This window comes from Aphelocoma coerulescens, chromosome 7, assembly GCF_041296385.1.
Source record: "Aphelocoma coerulescens isolate FSJ_1873_10779 chromosome 7, UR_Acoe_1.0, whole genome shotgun sequence".
NCBI lineage: Eukaryota > Metazoa > Chordata > Aves > Passeriformes > Corvidae > Aphelocoma > Aphelocoma coerulescens.
Window position 1 is genome coordinate 3,358,618 of NC_091021.1, and position 17,615 is coordinate 3,376,232.

The 17,615-nt window shown below is 37.4% G+C and overlaps 1 protein-coding gene across 9 annotated transcripts in view; it reads right to left on the bottom strand.

Moving 5' to 3' along the window:
- SPAG16 (sperm associated antigen 16) overlaps nucleotides 1-17,615 on the bottom strand; it is a 381,268-nt gene that overhangs the window by 336,841 nt on the left and 26,812 nt on the right. For all 9 annotated transcript variants that reach the window (XM_069021764.1, XM_069021765.1, XM_069021767.1 and 6 more), the window contains 5 exons: nucleotides 15,303-15,430; nucleotides 11,078-11,215; nucleotides 4,460-4,567; nucleotides 3,064-3,181; nucleotides 1,632-1,701 (listed from right to left, as the gene is read on the bottom strand). In XM_069021764.1, the coding sequence (XP_068877865.1) occupies nucleotides 1,632-1,701; nucleotides 3,064-3,181; nucleotides 4,460-4,567; nucleotides 11,078-11,215; nucleotides 15,303-15,430 (562 nt within the window). The remainder of the gene's footprint in view (nucleotides 1-1,631; nucleotides 1,702-3,063; nucleotides 3,182-4,459; nucleotides 4,568-11,077; nucleotides 11,216-15,302; nucleotides 15,431-17,615) is intronic.

Here is a 17,615-nt window from a genome sequence, read left to right on the forward strand (position 1 = left end):
TATGATCACCTTTCAAGAGGCAGCAGAAAATATTTTAAAAAGATACAATATTACCCACTGAGACATGAGTATGCCCTACAGAGGGCAATAAAAATTATGTAGCATTAGAGGACAAAGCACTGAAACAAAATGAATTGAAATACTGATTAATTTATGATACCCAAGGTATGAAGCAAATTAAGACTTGTAGAAGCATGTGGGTGGCTGATGAGCTTAATTTGTGTTGGAGAGACTGACAAGGGGTTTTTTATATAATTATTTATCAAATGGCTCCCTTGCTTGTCACTTCTTGGTATTACAAAGTGCTCTCAAGATTTCTGGAGAATAAACAAGACTGAACAGCCAGAGAATGGTTTTTAGAATCAAACTACAAATGAAAGTATGTTTAACATGAAAAGGAGACAGATGGGGCATCCACACTGTAAAACACGAGCACGGGGAAGATCCCACACATATCCTTAAACCAGAGTGTATCTTAATAGGAAAGGAAGGCAATGCGTCCTAGCCTCTTCACTCAACTACAAACACAAAAAAAAAAAAACCCCAAATACATTTATGTGGCTACTGTTCTTTTTCCCAGACTCGTTTTCAAGAGGAACTTTACACAATGGAAAAAATGCCACGAACGTGGGAACTAATGAAGCTTGATTGTCAAAGGCTGGCGTAGCTCAGTGGCTTTTTACCTGGGGTATGTTACCAGTGCCAAAGGAGATTTAGGCTTTAACACGCTAAAAAAACCAAACAACAAAAGAACCCCAAAACCACAAAACAAACAGATACTGAAATTGCCATAATTGGAACAAATTCTTCACCTGGAAGTTGTATAATATTTGTAGGATTCTCTAATTTCAAGTAAACAGTTATCTCTGATGGGAATCCTGCTCATGACTAAGGCAGGTGCAACATCCCCTTCACATGTGACTACTCTGTTGTCAGAGGATGGAGCTCACCATTTCCCTTTTGCACCATCTCACTTTCAAGAGAATTTAAGAAACCTGGTTTCTATGAAACTGATCTTACTATCAAATGTAGCTGCAAGTGAAAAATAGGTTCAAAATTACTATGGGATTGATGCTCTCAGAGAATGTGACAGCATGAGCTTCACTGACTTAAGAAAGCAGAGGTGCAAGGGTTTTCCTGACAGAGGTAGAAAAAATAATGCAAAAATTACAGAGGGAAGTAGTGTGGTACCATACAGATACTATTCCAGCAGCTATTATATCATCTTAGCAATCTTCTGTAAAAATGAAAGTCTGGATTTCATAATACCAGTATTTTCAAAATGTTTGCAGACCACACTGTATGCTTTCTGAAGGGTGAGCGGAGAAAGAACACATGCACACAGACAAAAAACGGAGTTATCAGCAGATACAGTAACAAATCAGTCACAAAATAGATTTCTATTCCAAGTTACTCACATATTCCATATTGCCTGCAGCAGTCTCACTCTCCTTAGTGAATACACTTCAGAATAAAATATTCAAATGATAAAACTGCTGCTCAGACACCAGGTCAGCTGATAAAACATAGTGCAAGTATTTTTGATTTACTGTTACACCAGATATTGAGATGCATCACAACAATAAAAAAAATACACAAACAGTCTGAGCCCGATGATGGGAATATTTTACCTTTTGTCTCAGGAATCTGCTTAGTATATCCGAACTCTAAACTTTCTAATGCAGCCTGCAAACCTGTAACCTAATTTTAAAAAGAGGAAAGAACAAGAGGAAGCAACATGAAAACATTACTTTGGAAGTGTCAGTTCACAACATGCAGCATTCATACTGGTGTACTTCATAAATTCCATCTATAATTTTTTTACTTTTGATTATTGTCTCTAAGTTATGAACATAACTCCTAATTCAAGATTTTGGAAAGACCCAGAGCAACAATGCAATAAAAGGCAAGCCACCCAGAATCTCTCAAAACACTTCTACAACTCTGTTAAAACAATGCAGACATACAGAATACCAGGGTTCTGACTACACCAACAACTTTTAGCAACTGCTGTCACTGCACTGATCTTGATTTTAATGGCACAATGTGACTTACAGCTTTGTCATAACAAAATGTCACAAAATAATGATGTTATGCATTACAAAAAACTCATTGCTCTGGAACGAGTACAGTTCATAACTGCAGAGGTCCTACATATATATATGTCCCTGAAATTTCACAGCATTGGAACTGCTCCATGTTTTGTACTCCTGATTCAGCATAACTCCATATGGGCAGTAAACTCCCATTTTCTGTAGGGCATTTTGTTTTCCTTATTGAAATTTCAAACATATAATCCTCAGTGTTTTATAAGTAAGCCCTGAGGTGACCTGAGAAAAACTGGAGGCAGAGGAAAGGAGGAAATGAGAGATGAAGACTGTCAGAAGACAGTGTGAGCACGGTAAATTCCTTTCATTTTACCCACATATAATTGATGCTACTGCTGAAATGCACTTGGGTAGGGTTTTGTCTTTTTGTTTTCCTACTTCTTTTCTTAAACACATGCAAGGTAATTTTCTGTCTATCATCCCTCCTACCTGTGCTCATACTGCTTTCTGCCAAAGGGGCAGAATATCTTGTATACATCACGTAAGATTAGAGGAGTAAAGATACTATTCAAATATTCCACTCAAGACATAAAACTGTCTCTGATCTCTTCATGTATTTTTTTCTAAACTAGCAGGTCATTCCTGGATATATTTAGGAAAAAATATAACAATAAACAGTAATAAAGGAAGTTAAAATAAGCAATTTCCAAAGGCATAGATGGAAGCATGGGAAATCTGTGTGAATATCCTACCCTTCCTTAAGCTGTTGGCACTGAAGGTGTACCAGGGTCTGCACATTGCTGACTCCTGTAGAGCAGCATTGAGCATTACACACTGACAAATATTACTATGTGGCACCAAGTTTCACTGCTAATTCACCTAATCACAAAACTCAAAAATATTCTGCTTCAGGCTACTGCATAAGTGAGTTGCTTTACCAGAAATACCCTATGTAGTAAACAAAGTAAAAACCAGGAGCATTCCTTACAGCTGTGCAAGTTCACCACAGTTTTACCTGCCCCATTGCTTTGTCTCTCTCCAAACTGGTTAACATTTTCTGTGTCAGCGTATTCTGGTATTTTTCTGACAGCTCCTTCAGCACTGGTTCATAGGATGCATAATGTGCCTTCAGCCTGTGAGCAAGAGGAGTAAAAATGATTCCTCACAGACAAGTTAAATCAGAGATTTATATCTGCATAACTTTTTCCCTCCACAAACAAACAAGTAAAATTACCAAAAGGTCAACACAGTGGAGACAGCAAAGCTGTTCAGTATGTAACCAACCAACTGGAATATCATAAGGAAAGAGGAAAAAAAATAAAAGTCAGATGAATGAGTAAGAAGATTCATAGCTTGTTTGGTCACATCTTAAAACAATCCATCCAGTTTTGTCCTGTTCTTAATCCTTCATACACATACTGCATGTTAATTTTGGCTAATTCGTCTTCTTACACAGGGATTGTACTTCACCGGAAGGAAGAGAACTACAGCTGTTATCTGACTACCAAATAAGATCCTCATCTGGAAAAAACAGTCACAATATGATCATGATTTCTTTCTTCACTACACATTACACTGAGAATACTTAAGCACTTTAATTCTTCAGACAACCTAAGACTCAGACATGTAATCTCTCAAGAGAAACACATGACACCAACAGCTCCAGAAGCACTGCATCCTGCAAAACGCTGAGTCACAAAGCACAAATCTGTGCAGTGCTCTCCTCCATGAGCATGTGTGCATTCCAAGAGTGAGGCTGTAGAACACGGAGCTGCTATTACATGCACTGATTGGTAACAATACCAACAAAACTCAGGGAATTCATGGAGCTGCAGATGTAAGCCTCTCCTCAGTGTTATGTTAAAACAAGTGCTGGCATAAATATGTACAAAGAAGAGATTCTGAACTCGGCTCCCATCTAGAAATTACGTTACTATAAGTCAGCAGCAATGGACTAGTTTGGGCTTATCTGCAACCAAAGCAACATAGCAAGTTTCTTACTGAAGTTCAAGATTACAGAAAATGCCAACTATGAGAATCAGGAATGTAAAGGTTCTGAATTTGGTGTGACACCAGTTACCCTTAAAATGGGCAAAGGTTCTAAACAGAAATCACTACCTATTTATGGCAAAATATCTGGGTAGAAAAAAAATCTCATTATTGTTTCCAACTATTAGAAATACTGTGTATTCATTAATGCCATACTGCATCATAGAAAATTCACCAAAAACAAATCACTGGAAATTCTTTGACCTGTGTGGCACAATGGTCACATAGAGCTGCTGTTTACCAGGACATAACTAAAGGCAGCTAGACTCACTTCAGATTCCATAGTGTTATCTCATTATCAGGCAACAATTAAAAACATTATATTTAATGCTACATGTATAGCAACTAAAATTATTTTGTACCTTTTCATATCACAAATCAGCCTGTTTTTCTCCTGCACCACTCGCTTATGATGCATTCGGTGGAAGTCTCGTTCTTTCTGCATTTTTAGGAGAGCCTGTTCTGTTTTACTGTGTGCAAAAACAGAAAATGCATGGCAGTTAGTCTCCTCCTGTGAACTGCATCAAGGTATGCTGAACACATATGGAATTAATTTTCAGATATGTACATGCCTACTGTATCTAAGCTGGAAGTTCTTAGTAGTACAACCTGTGCTTGAGAATATGTACTTTTGAGGCCTTTTTGCTGCCAGCTGAGGTGCAAAACCATGGGCACTTTTCCTCTTCCCTCAGATACTTTAGACAGAATCTGTAAGAATTCTGGCATCATAAATCTCAGAGCTGAGGTCAATTTTATGTTAAGCACAAGGAGTTTCATGGAGGTACAAAAACCAATCCTCTTGTCTGAAATTCTGTGTAAAAGATTGATAATACTGATAATATACTGAAAATGCTGATTTTTTTTTTTTAAATATTTACATCACATCTGTATTGTTGCCTTGCAAATTAATTTGGAGAGTGTTCAAAAAAAAAAGTTGGGCCAGAAATATTTTAGGCTGTCTTCAATCATGTTTGTAACTTGTCCCCAGGTGTTCCCTGGATGTGAGAGCAGGCAGCAAAAGGACTCCATTTCAAAATTAATTGTAAACATACTGATAACCTGTTATTCTCTGAGTGCATTCTACACACAGCCATGGGACACCCTGAGAAGCTCTGCTGTGGATACAAAAATGCTGCTAGCAAGAATTTTCTTGCTTCTTTCTAAGCTCGTGGGATACTTTTCTCTCTCACAAAGAGATTAGCAGAAGTTCTATAAACTATGAACACCTATGACCTTGTAGAACTATGGTTATGGTACAGCAGAAAAATATTTTGACAGTGGATGTTTAGGATTTCTAGCCAATCCACCCAGAGGGTGGCTGATCCTTTGTCCAATTAGACTATGAAGAATAAGTCTATAAAAGAGTTTATAAGATAATTAAACAAATCAATCTTGCTGCACAATTCCAGCCTGCTGGATCTTCTCTGTCCTCCCTACGGCTGCAGGATACAGTAATATTTGGTGACCCTGACGTGATCTGCGCTGTGACGTGATCCCGCATGCTGAGAGCCAAGCCACATTTCTCTGGAGCTACACTGTTTCCATCCCCACCCCGGACCGGGATGTCCGATGGGACTGAGAAAATGGTGAACAGTGGTTTAAAAACCAAAAACCAGTGCTGTGCTAATGGTCTGGGAAGGTGTTTTCAGTACAACGCACACCTCCATTCCTGAGAGCTCACTTTGTGAGTTACTAGACTGGGCTGCCCTGCATGGCATTTCCCTGGGCAGAGACACTAAGATTCTTGCTTCTTTCTAAGCCCGTGGGATACTTTTCTCTCTCACAAAGAGATTAGCAGAAGTTCTATAAACTATGAACACCTATGACCTTGTAGAACTATGGTTATGGTACAGCAGAAAAATATTTTGACAATGGATGTTTAGGATTTCTAGCCAATCCACCCAGGGGGTGGCTGATCCTTTGTCCAACTAGACTATGAAGAAAAAGTCTATAAAAGAGTTTGTAAGATAATTAAATAAATCAATCTTGCTGCACAATTCCTGCCTGTTGGATCTTCTCTCTCCTCCTCCCTAAGGCTGAAGGATACAGTAATACTCTGCTCCATAAACTTAAAAAGAAAATACTCTGCATATATTCAGTACATTTTCTCCTTGCCTTTACTGATATGGGTTTGGCAGTGAAGATTAGTAGATGAATTGTTTAATTGCAAAGGAAGCTTGAAATTACCTTGCACTGAAATCAGATATTTGCTTCTTGCAGAAATAAAGCTCATTTCCTCTGCAAGAGGAGCTGAAGAATGAGGTAAAACCAAAATGAAAACTGAGTATGCCAAAATCAGAGCTCCAGGAAGAAGATCCGTAACTGCCAGTGCATTATATTTAATAATTTAAAATACCAATAATTTACTAATACAAATTATTTATATTTGTTGTATATGCAAGCACTCCGTTTGTTACCTACACAAACTACCATACTGACACATGTACATTTGTATGCGAATTGGTGCTTGCAGCAGAGGCCTGAAGGAGAGCCCAGTGAATTAATGCCAGCAGCTCTCAGTGAAAGCTGGCAGGGCCATGGAACCAGGCAGGGCTGCCCCTCCCACTGGAGCCCCAGGCACGCACATCACGCTGTGTGCGCAAACACCACGAGCTGGGAAACAGAGAAACTCGGGATATTGGTATGGGATACAAAGCCCACATTAATTATTCTGGCTCAGGCTTCTACAAACATTTGAGAGGTAAATGAATCAGTGGTCTCAGGACAGTTCTGGGAAACAACTCTCTCATGACACCACACTCAAAATCTGACTTGCCATAAAGACCTTGAATGCAAACCCTGGCCCTTCAGAGCTCAGCAGATGGCTTGTTCTGAGCATAAAAAATGTTTCTACAGCCATAGAAAAGCCAATATTCATTTCTTTAAGGGAAGATATATGTCAAAGTCTGCAGGTCTCTCCATTTACACTTTTCTCAAGCAAGTACGTCTGTTAGAATAGCAGAATAGGACAGGGTGCAACAAACCTAAGTAGGGATTTTCAGAGTCGAGTTACATGCCCTGATCACACTGAATTTAGGTGGGACTACATCCCCCAAGATGCTGCAAGTTGTAGCCCTAACATTTTAATTGAAATAAAGACAGTTTTAGAAAACATGTACTTTCAGGCTTTTACTTTATCTAGTTCACATGGCTCTTAGCAGCAAAGATGCTAAATGCACCATGTAATTAAAGAGCTGCATTTAAATATCGTGCACAACACAAAAAGTGTGCACTTTATTTTTTTCCATGGGGTAAGTGGAAAAATATGTGCAGGAATAGATTTTGGTACAGAAAGACGAGATGAACTAAGAATTTTGTTGCTAATGTTGTCACTAACAAAAATAATAAATATGACTTCCAGGATTACTTTATATTTTGACCATTACTTTGGCTGTAAGCTGGGTGTGTATTTGTGAGCATGCTTCCAAAAGGGACAGAGGGGTACCTGCAAATGTTTACACTTCCTAACTGATGCTGTGAACTCAACTACAAACCTCAGGCAAAAGCTTGACATAACTTTCATTCTATCTACATAAGAAACCCCTAAACATTTGAAGAGCTTTTAAATACCACAGTTCACAGTCCCCGTGACCAACACCATCTTAAACCTGAAACAACATTTTTCTGACTGCATGTTTAAATAAATAGGCAACAGACAGAATCTGGCCATAGGAAAACACAAAAATAGCTGGTATTCAAACTATTTTATATCATCAAATAGGAAGAGTTTAACATGCCTATGAAATTGCAATCTATTTTCAATTCAGAAAAATGTTACTAGAACATTAAGTGACCAGACACTACTGAAGACGATGAAAGAGAATTAACTAGTCTTGTTTAACAGTTAACAATTTTCAGTGGTTTTTTACGAATTTTTCCTGCATATTGGAAGGAAAGCCCATGCTTCCATTAGGGAAGCAATCAGCAGGTAACAACATCCCTTAGCAACCAACTGGGGCTCAACTGTAGCCTTCAAGATAAAAGAAGGGAAGCACATTTGAGGTACCCTTTAACTACAGTCACATGGCAAACCAATGTAAAATTAGTTTTGCTTTCTATCACCACACAATGGTCATTTTTAGAAATCATTTAAATAAAGATTAGTAGTGTGTCTAAACCTTAAGGTAATAACTATATTTAGCTTTGGAGTAAAAGGATTATGCCGATATTTATTTCTTTTAATGTCTGCAGAGACATCAAGATGCCTTCAGACATTGCACAAGCTATAAAAAATACATGCTCACTATACAGAGGAAATACAGCTAACTGTAATTTTCTCTTTAAACACAGAAACACCACAGTGAAATCTAACCAACAGCCTGCAATCTACTCGATCTGCCCCCCTGCTTGCATGCAATCATGTAAATACTGTATTAAAATACCCAAAATACAATTACAGTTAGCTTCTAGACACTAAATGTCTTCCACCAATTGCTAAACAACATTAAAGTAGGAGGTAATTGGTTTACAGTCATTTATCCTGGGCCCCCATACTGCGTAAGTCCCAAATAACATCTCTTTTCTGCAAGATGGCCATCAGGACTACCAAGCTCAGAAATACCAAATGTAATTAAAAGCTTTCCTCAAACACATTTCACAGCACTGTAGCTCTCAATCAATGCTTTCTGGCTAATCCACAGAGCAAAACACAGGACTTTCCTTGCTCCCACACCCTTGCTTTCTAACCAGCCAAATCAGCATTTCTCCAGTGCTCTCAGGCATTCTGCTTTCTGAGTCATTCCTTCTGAAAACCTGAAAACTCACATTGTCCTCCAGGTAATTTTAGCTCCTGCTGGAATATTTACTTTACTACAGCAAAGGCAGTGGTTCAAGTTACTGAATATATGAACAAGAAAAAATGCTGTTAACAGTCACTACACTAAATGGATTTAGTATAAACTATTATGACCAGGGTTTATCCAAAAGACATAAAAGAACACTGTAGCCCGTGTAAGTACAGCAAAAATGCTCAGTTTCACACATTTCAATTATTTCAGAAACAGTACTGCTTTAATTCATAGATTATTCAAAACAATTTACATGAACTGAATGTCACAAATGCTGAACTTTTAACATTAGTACCAGTGAAATCTTTGAAAGCTATTTGAAATGAAAAGGCTGAAAAATGCAGTAGTGACAAACTACTGTTAGCACAGACTTACACCTGCCTATACTGCATTCCAGCAATAGCTGAGAGACTGTGGAAATAAAGCTCTCCCTTCAAGTGGACAAACGTGGGGGTCTGGTTTCAGCAGTGTTTTAACAAGGCACGCGTGGAGTACCTGCAGCATGTAACAGGCAATGCCAGTGAATAAGATGTGGTCACACAGAATTCGTGTCACACAGAACTGCCCTGAATCTCAGTGCCCTCTCTGGAACACCAAACCAGTGATGTGACCCATTTGTTTGCCACCAGAGTGTTGCTACTTTAGGTTCCAACAAACACCAGAGTGTGAAAAAGCGTGCTGGGACTTTTGCTTAACAGAGAGCCTGTAGCAACCCAATATACTGGCACTCTTTTCCCTCTCCTGCTTGCTCCCTGTTGCACATTATCATGTCATCTTTCAGACTTCTACTCAGACAGCTGCTATAAAAACTTTTCTGGCACCCCATGGAGTAAAAAGATGTTCTTAATGAAAAAAACCCAGCTTATTCAGACCATGGTGAAATGAGTTTGAGCTTTATATTGTTAAATAATCATGTAGCAATACAATGAACCCAGGAAAACTCTTACCAAGTCATAATCCACTCAGATTATTTTGTTACAGCATGTTCTGCTACATACAGGGGGTGAAGAGGGGAAGGAAGAGAGAAAAGAGGTGGGGAAAAAAGAAAATAAAGCTCATTGAAATTACTACTGTCAAGGATAAATTTCATGAGGGCCACATTTTGTCCTTCCTTCTTTTACTTTGCATCGCTGCTTCTTACTCTCCCCCACTCATATGAGACACAATCTTTGAGTACCCATTGTCCAAAGAAGCTGCAGATTAAAAAAGGAAATGTTTTCTCTATGGTCTGTCTCCCAGTGCATCGTTATATTTAGACTATGCAATATCTGACTTGACTGTTGCCACTGTTTATTAAACTACTTGACTGTGGCAAATTAATTCCTTAATTTAAAATGTAATAAATCATTAAAATCAGAAAATAATTTAATTACCATTATCAGCAGAAATTATTATTAAACATCTGAATAGGATTTTTTTCACAGAAAGGAACAACCTAAATGAAAATTAGCAACTTGAGCAATTCTGAGGAAAATCAAAGAGATGGAATTAACTTTACAGCTCCATGTTTTAAAACCACACACTGGCAAATCTGAAGTGAGTGCATCATTAAGTCTCACGGTACATTCTCAATGAATAACACGTGTGCAAACACACCATTCTCCAGAAAACGCCACGTGACGTGCAGTTCATTACCACATCTCTCCATTTTATAGGCTAAATATTTTAACTCTCATGACTCAAGTTCTGCAGGCTTGTGAAATAAACTACCACAACGTACACGAGTGTAATCAATGATGGTAATTTACACTGACACACCATTACCACTAAGCCCAGAGTGACAGATTCTTTGTAATTAAAAAAATGAAGAATAAATGTATAGTGATTTTTTTCCCCTATGTTGAAGGTTTGTGGTAGCTGTAATTTATAGAACTGTAATACAAAATGCACATAACGATTTATTTTTTAGTTCTACATATTAGACTCACATGATTCTCTGTAGTAATTTGTTATGATTAAGGGATATTGAAAATTATTTTTAGCCTAGTAAATACAAATAAAAGAAATTAAGATTTACGTTTCTAACAGAACTCAGAGAAACTTGAACTTTAATTATAAATGTCATCTAGAAGTAAAAGTCTGTGCAGCCAGCATAAAAAACAGGAACTTACATTTTTCACTAAGTACTTGGGTTTACTTTATCTGGCCATCTACTACCATATATAAAAGCTTCAAGAAAACCAAGTAACATACTCAACAGAGCGTTTGTAGTTCTCCAAATCTTTCTTCAAGCTCAGATTCTCAGTCTCGAGTTGCTGGTTGCGGGTGTACACGTCTGGAACCAGCCCAGCGTCGTCAACGGTGAGCACACCTCTCTCAATGAGTTCGTACCTGGTAGAAAAGAAACAGATTGATTTTATTTATTTTATTCCATGTTTCCATTTCCTCACTTCACTCATGTTTTCCTTCTCATGCTACCATTTACCTAAACAAGAATCACAGTGGTATTTATCATCTTGAAGAATTTACCTTCTATGATCATTAAGAATTCACAGCACACTGTTCTATTCTACTGCTTTTCATTCTAAAATGTGTATTGCTCATAATAGTCAACACATAGAACATAGTCCTTCATAGTGAACAATTTTCTTCCTTCCTTTCTTCTAAATAGCTTGATTAAATGGCAGAAACAAATATTCTTGTTCAAATAGCATTTGTATATACTCAGTCCTTTTTATCTCACATGCTCAAATATATCAAGATTTTTTTTTCTGAGGACCCAAATAAGCTGCAGATAATAAGGATGAATGATTCTGAGCCATCTTCAACAAGGAATACAGAGCTCACCTAGGGAAATTTCTTAATTCCTTCCTGTTTATTTTCCCTATCCTTACTTAATTGTATTTACCAATATTTATTTACCTATTTTACCAGCCCTGAGAACACTTGATTCTGTGATGTAGAAGGCTGAAGGTTGTTTTAGTTAAATACTTGCACAGACTGACTTGGATTTTAAGAAGAATGTGAAGCAGCCTGGAATGCTGGGTAGCATCCCAGGAACCTCTACAGCCCCAGTAATAACATCTACTCATTCAGTATCCTATTTTAGGACTACCCACCTTTTGGTGCTTTGTCAGTAAAACCTAAGAATACAGTATAGACAGAAGAGTGAGACCTCAGCCATGACATCAGCTCACCAGAAGCTGAATGGACTTGTAACTAACTTAAATCAGCTAAAAACCATAACCCCACAAGCACCTTCCCTGATGGGAAGATGTTCTGGGTGGGAGCTCCCTAGAAGGCGAGATATGAACATTATTTGCCTTTTCAGGTGAAAAATATATTGAATCTGTGCACTGTTTTGTTTCCAAGTAATAGGGAAGCATGAAAAGAACAGAAGTAAATAGAAATACAAATTATAATAAACACTATCTCCCACACATAGATACAAGCAGCAGATCTGAAACCTGAAGACAGTAATCACCAATATCATTCATCAGTAATCATGTTGCAGAAACAAAAAAGCATTTTCTCAAATAAAAGCAACCTTTGCTGAACATCATCCAAAAAACTTAAGGGGAATGTTAGTAGCTCTGTCCAAATGACCTCCTACAGTCAGCTATGTATTTGCATTCTGAGGATATTTCTTGGAATACTCATCCCTATGAATTAAGCTGTCACATTCACCACCAGTAGATGAAAGGTTTTTGAAAAATTCATCTGAACATGTCCACAATAAAATTCATTCTATCATCACTTTGTTTTCTTAAGTAAATTACTGTAAGAACAGGCTTTAACACTAAGAAAGAAGCTTAGGGATTTTTTTCTTTCCTCCAAACAGTGACTGATGTACAAATACAATTCCTATCAAAAATATTGCAAATAAGGGGACCTTGATGGCAGAAAATGACAACTCTGTGTGCTCCTTTACTTGCTGGAAGTGTTTCTCCACTGAATGCCCTAACTACACTTCATGAAAACCATCAAACATCTGCACAGACTCATCAAACATGGATAACTGATGAACCTCAACTCCAGCAGAGCTAAAAAACTCTGAAAGACAATTTGCATGAAACACAATTAATACCAATAAATCCACTACACCCTTTTCTAAGAACAGTACTAAAGATTAATGTTTTTGTACATGTAGCAGAAATTGAAAACCACACAACAAATTGCACTGAGAAATCTCATTATCTCTCATCAACCTGGTCCTGTAAATCTCATAGACCTCCTCCATACTGAGCTGACTGCCAAAGAGCCGCTCTTCTCAATTCTTTCATTACAGATGGAAATTAAATTAGTTCCATGCACACACAGGTATTTACTAAGCTTTTCAGACCTACTGAGTTGTAATTCTTAAATCACTATTAAAAATTAACCAAGAATCTGGAAACCTAAGGAACAGATGGTTAACTATGATTTTGCCATCAAAGCCCAGTGCAGACAGACTGAAAAAAATAAAATATTATTATATATTTTACATTATAGCTCCTAGAAACTGAATTCCAAAGGAATCAATTTGCAGAGATGCTCTGCAATAAACTGATAGCTCAGGATGACCTGGGCTCTTGGGCATTAGGAGGGAAGAGACTGGCAGATGCAGGAATTTACAGCTGATCAGCCTCTGCACTTCATACTTAAAAGCTGTCAATCCAGTATCTTCAATAAACAACAAAAGTGCTATCAAATCTTGTATAGCAAATGGATGGAAAATTTAATGGAAAATTAGATATTAAAAAAATAATTTAACTGTAAAGTTCGTTAAAGTATAATTGGAATAAAAGTTTTATGTGTAAAAACCCCTAAATAATTAAAGGAAAAAAATCACTACAACTGCTATAAAATTATTCATTACTTCATTGAAAAATAAGGGGTTTGGCATAAAATAAACCATAATCAAATCACGGCATTTTATACAGCTGGATAGAATAACAGTGTTTTCCCAAACTCCAAAATAAACACAGATAATTTGGTCCAATTTAAGTGACCTTTAGATCTCAGACAGACAATAATTTCAAAGCCAGCCTTTTGATAAATTTTCTCTACGTTAATTAATTTCTCATTTTAAATTCCATTAGTACTTGGATCACCACAGCATGAGAGCAAGAGTGTCGTCCCAATACATAATGAGGAACCCGAGTACACTAATCTGCTCTCACTTTCATTAATATTGTAAATTATCCATTTCAAACCAACATGAAACATTTTGAAATAAGGTATTAATGCAGAAAGTCTCTATACAGTAAGATTAGATACTGACATGCTGAGCTCATTTGTAAAGCTACTGAAATTAAAAGTACTACTTACAGAGAAAAAATATATGTACAGCTAAGAATTTAAAAGATAGGGCCTGTTAAATCCTGCACTTTCTGTTAAAAAGCAATCTGAATTTTGCCACTGATATAAATTCAGACTCTAAGTGCTTCAAAGAAAGCCATAGCTTCATAAAAAGGTCGCTATTTATATCTGTCTAGTGTTAATTATCTTTTAGCATAAAAACTATTAGACTTCAAACTTAATGCTATTCATATCAGTTCTGTTGTTGAGAAAGAATACAGAACTGTAGTGCTCCTTCTCCAAGGAATCATTTAAGTCCATCGTTATGCTATCAAAAAGCAGATCATTATTCATTCCAAAGGCAATGCCTGATTGATGAGTAAGACCAGAGCTTTGCAAATGACAGCACAGATTCCACACCTGAGAATACTTCTAAGAAAATTTAAAAGCTTCAATGCTTTTGTATGAAAAAGTAAAATGTTCCTAACTTCTTCTAATTTTCAAATTTTGCAATTTCACATTATGCAATTTTATTTAAAAAAAACCCTCTGAACTTCTCACATTTAAAACTGAGAACAAGGTTAATTAAACAGGGGTGTTTCCACTTTTCAGAACTTCTCCAACATAACCTGCTTATTCAAAGCAAGCCTGTAACTTCATGTATTTCAACAGAACTTTATGGCAAGTGTCATCTTTTGCTCCAAAGTAATTCAGCTCTCCTCCAAAGCTTTGCAGAATTCCTAACATATAGTTTTTAATCAATATTTTTAAAAGTATACATCCTGAAGGATGTATGAAGAGAGTGGTGTATTTAATCAAAGCTGCACCTTTAAACTTCTGCATAAAGCATGGACAAAATCCCTGCAATCTACAAAAGATTTGGAAAAAGAAGATAGCAACAGCTCAAGAGTTTATTCTTCTGATTACTGTATAAGCTAAATCTTAAAAAATAAAAACCATACATATTTACTAACTGCTGTACCAAAAATTACAAAGTAATAAATATTCTGATTATTCTATTTAAACAGGGGTTTGCATCCTCATTCTCACCAGGAATGTATTGTTTGTTAAAAAACGACATATTTAAGAATGACTTGTACTCAGGAGAGTATTCTGAAAAAATACCTTGAAATACCAAAAATACTTGAATCCTGAGCACCTAATTCCCAAAGTAACATGGTCACTTAAATTATTTTACCATTCAGTCTGGAAGCAGTCAAGGGTTCTAGACATTCCCAGTCTGTCCAGGAAATTGCAGAAGAAGTCATCCATTGCTTCACGTACTTCTGAAACTGATTTCCCAGAAGTCAGAATCGACTGCGAAGCCTGAAATTAAATTTTGATAACTGTTCAACTTACAAGAGAAATGCCATTATCATACTTTCTATTTCTAAAGTCATCTGAAGTCACACCTACTAGAGTACCGCTGAATGTTTCCCTTGTCTTTACCCATCACATGTGTAACCAGTGATCCTTCTAATGGCAAGGTTTGTGAAAGGTTGTAAAGAAATAACTCAAACCCCACCTTATTTAAGCAGGTATTCCAAACCTGATACCATCTGGTAGAGACTTGAAAGTATTAAAACTGATGGACCATCTTTTTAACCAGAGAGAAAAAGGAGTCCTTACCTAATGAAAAATGTAGCAGTCCAAGGTGCCAGTATGGCTTGTATGCTTTTTGTAATGGTGCATGCAGTGGAGGGACAGACAGAATCTCATCTCCATCACCTGATCCCTCAGGAATAAGCCTCACAAAGATCAAGTGTCCCTTTCCTTTCAGCATGCTCTGAAGGAAGCTGCCAGACAACACTGCTACAAGTGTTAGCAGAAGACAGATGGTGCACCAGGGCTTCATGTACAGCTCCCCCAGTGCCACCCAGACAGACAGCTCTGCAGAGAAGGTCAGCTCATGGGGCAAGCACATTGCCAAATGAAGAATAAAAACAGAACAGAGCAATCCTACTACAGAGAAAAATAAAAAAACCCTTTCACAGCTTTCTGATGCAATGCAAATCTCTTCCCTGCACCCAACTCCATTCAGCCCACTCAGCTCACAGTTCAGTGTTTAGCTCTCCTACAGAGAATTCAACATGCAAGAAGGTATGGAAAAAAAAGGAAAATACCCAGACTGAGACTAGTCCCCCCAAAAAAGCATTTAAAGACAATGAGATGAGAGAGACTGCCACAACTCAGCAGCCAAGGAGGTGGCCTTATTTCACTCAGATATCAATATTGCAGTGACTTGACATACCTAAATATGAGGGTCTTGGCTTTTGGGAACTCCACACGGGCACAGTGCCACAATGGACCTGCTAACAATGCATGACAAGCTACTGCACTGCACATGCATCTTGGCGAAAGATTATAAAAATACCACAAAACTGAAAAAAACCCACTGAGAGATTTATTAAGCCATGCTAAAGACTGTGACTGCAAATCATTTCCTCCACCCATTTATTAAAGAATCTTTAAGGCCAGGGATTTCTGATAACTCCATTCATTTATGGCTTATTCATGCCCTTAGTGGCAGCTCTCTCACCACAAGTGCATAAATTACCTGGAGATAAAGGCATTTCTCTCAATAAAATAAAAACACTGGAAAAATCTCTTGGCCATTTTGTGTAACACAGAAAATGTTGTCTTCAATCCAAGCAGCCTACCTAATATAACCAGAAAGAATTGCACATGTCTGATGGAGGCCATGTAACAAGGCTTTATGACTAACACAATATGCCAAGTGCAATGCAATATTTAGCACATTTTCATTACTAGAGCTCCAGTACATCAGGCAGGTCTATTTTCTAATTGTGATAATGCAGGAACCAAAGGGTACACGGGCAGACATGCAGCTGCATCCCTTGGCTTGCTTCTTTCTTTACTCCAAGTGAGGCAAACATCTAATATTGTTGCTTGTAGTTTTCCAAACACATCTATAAAGCCAGTCTTCGGAAGAAGTGACACAGCTTGATTCCCTCAATAAATGGAAATATGATAGGAATTCATTTCATCTGTGCAGAAAATAATTTATTAGCGAGATGCCAGCTCTGAGCATCATTCCAGGAACCAAAGCTCGAGCAGGGAACAATCTAGGGAGAAATTAATCCAGTCTAACAGGCACAGAATCACAAGGGGGCCTCGGGAAATCAGAACTGAATTCCCAGCTCTTTCCCGGCTTTGGGAGTGATATTAGGCCAGCCACTTGCCTCAGCTTCATTGTAACCATGGATGACTACCAGTAGAATAGCATAACAAGAATTTTGTTGTAAGCATTTGCTTGTTTGGAAATGAAGACAATACCATCAAATTAACATGATGCAAACAGACATCCTATAGCAGTTCTACAGACAAAACCATCTTATTAAAAGAGTCTGACCATGGAGTCAAAAGAAATTCATTATCTGCTTTGTTAAGTATTTTTTTGTGTTAATTAAAATACTCAAAACACTGTGGGTGTAAAGATTATAAATATAGCCAGTAAAATAAATTAATTTCTAAGAGCTTAACCTTAGGA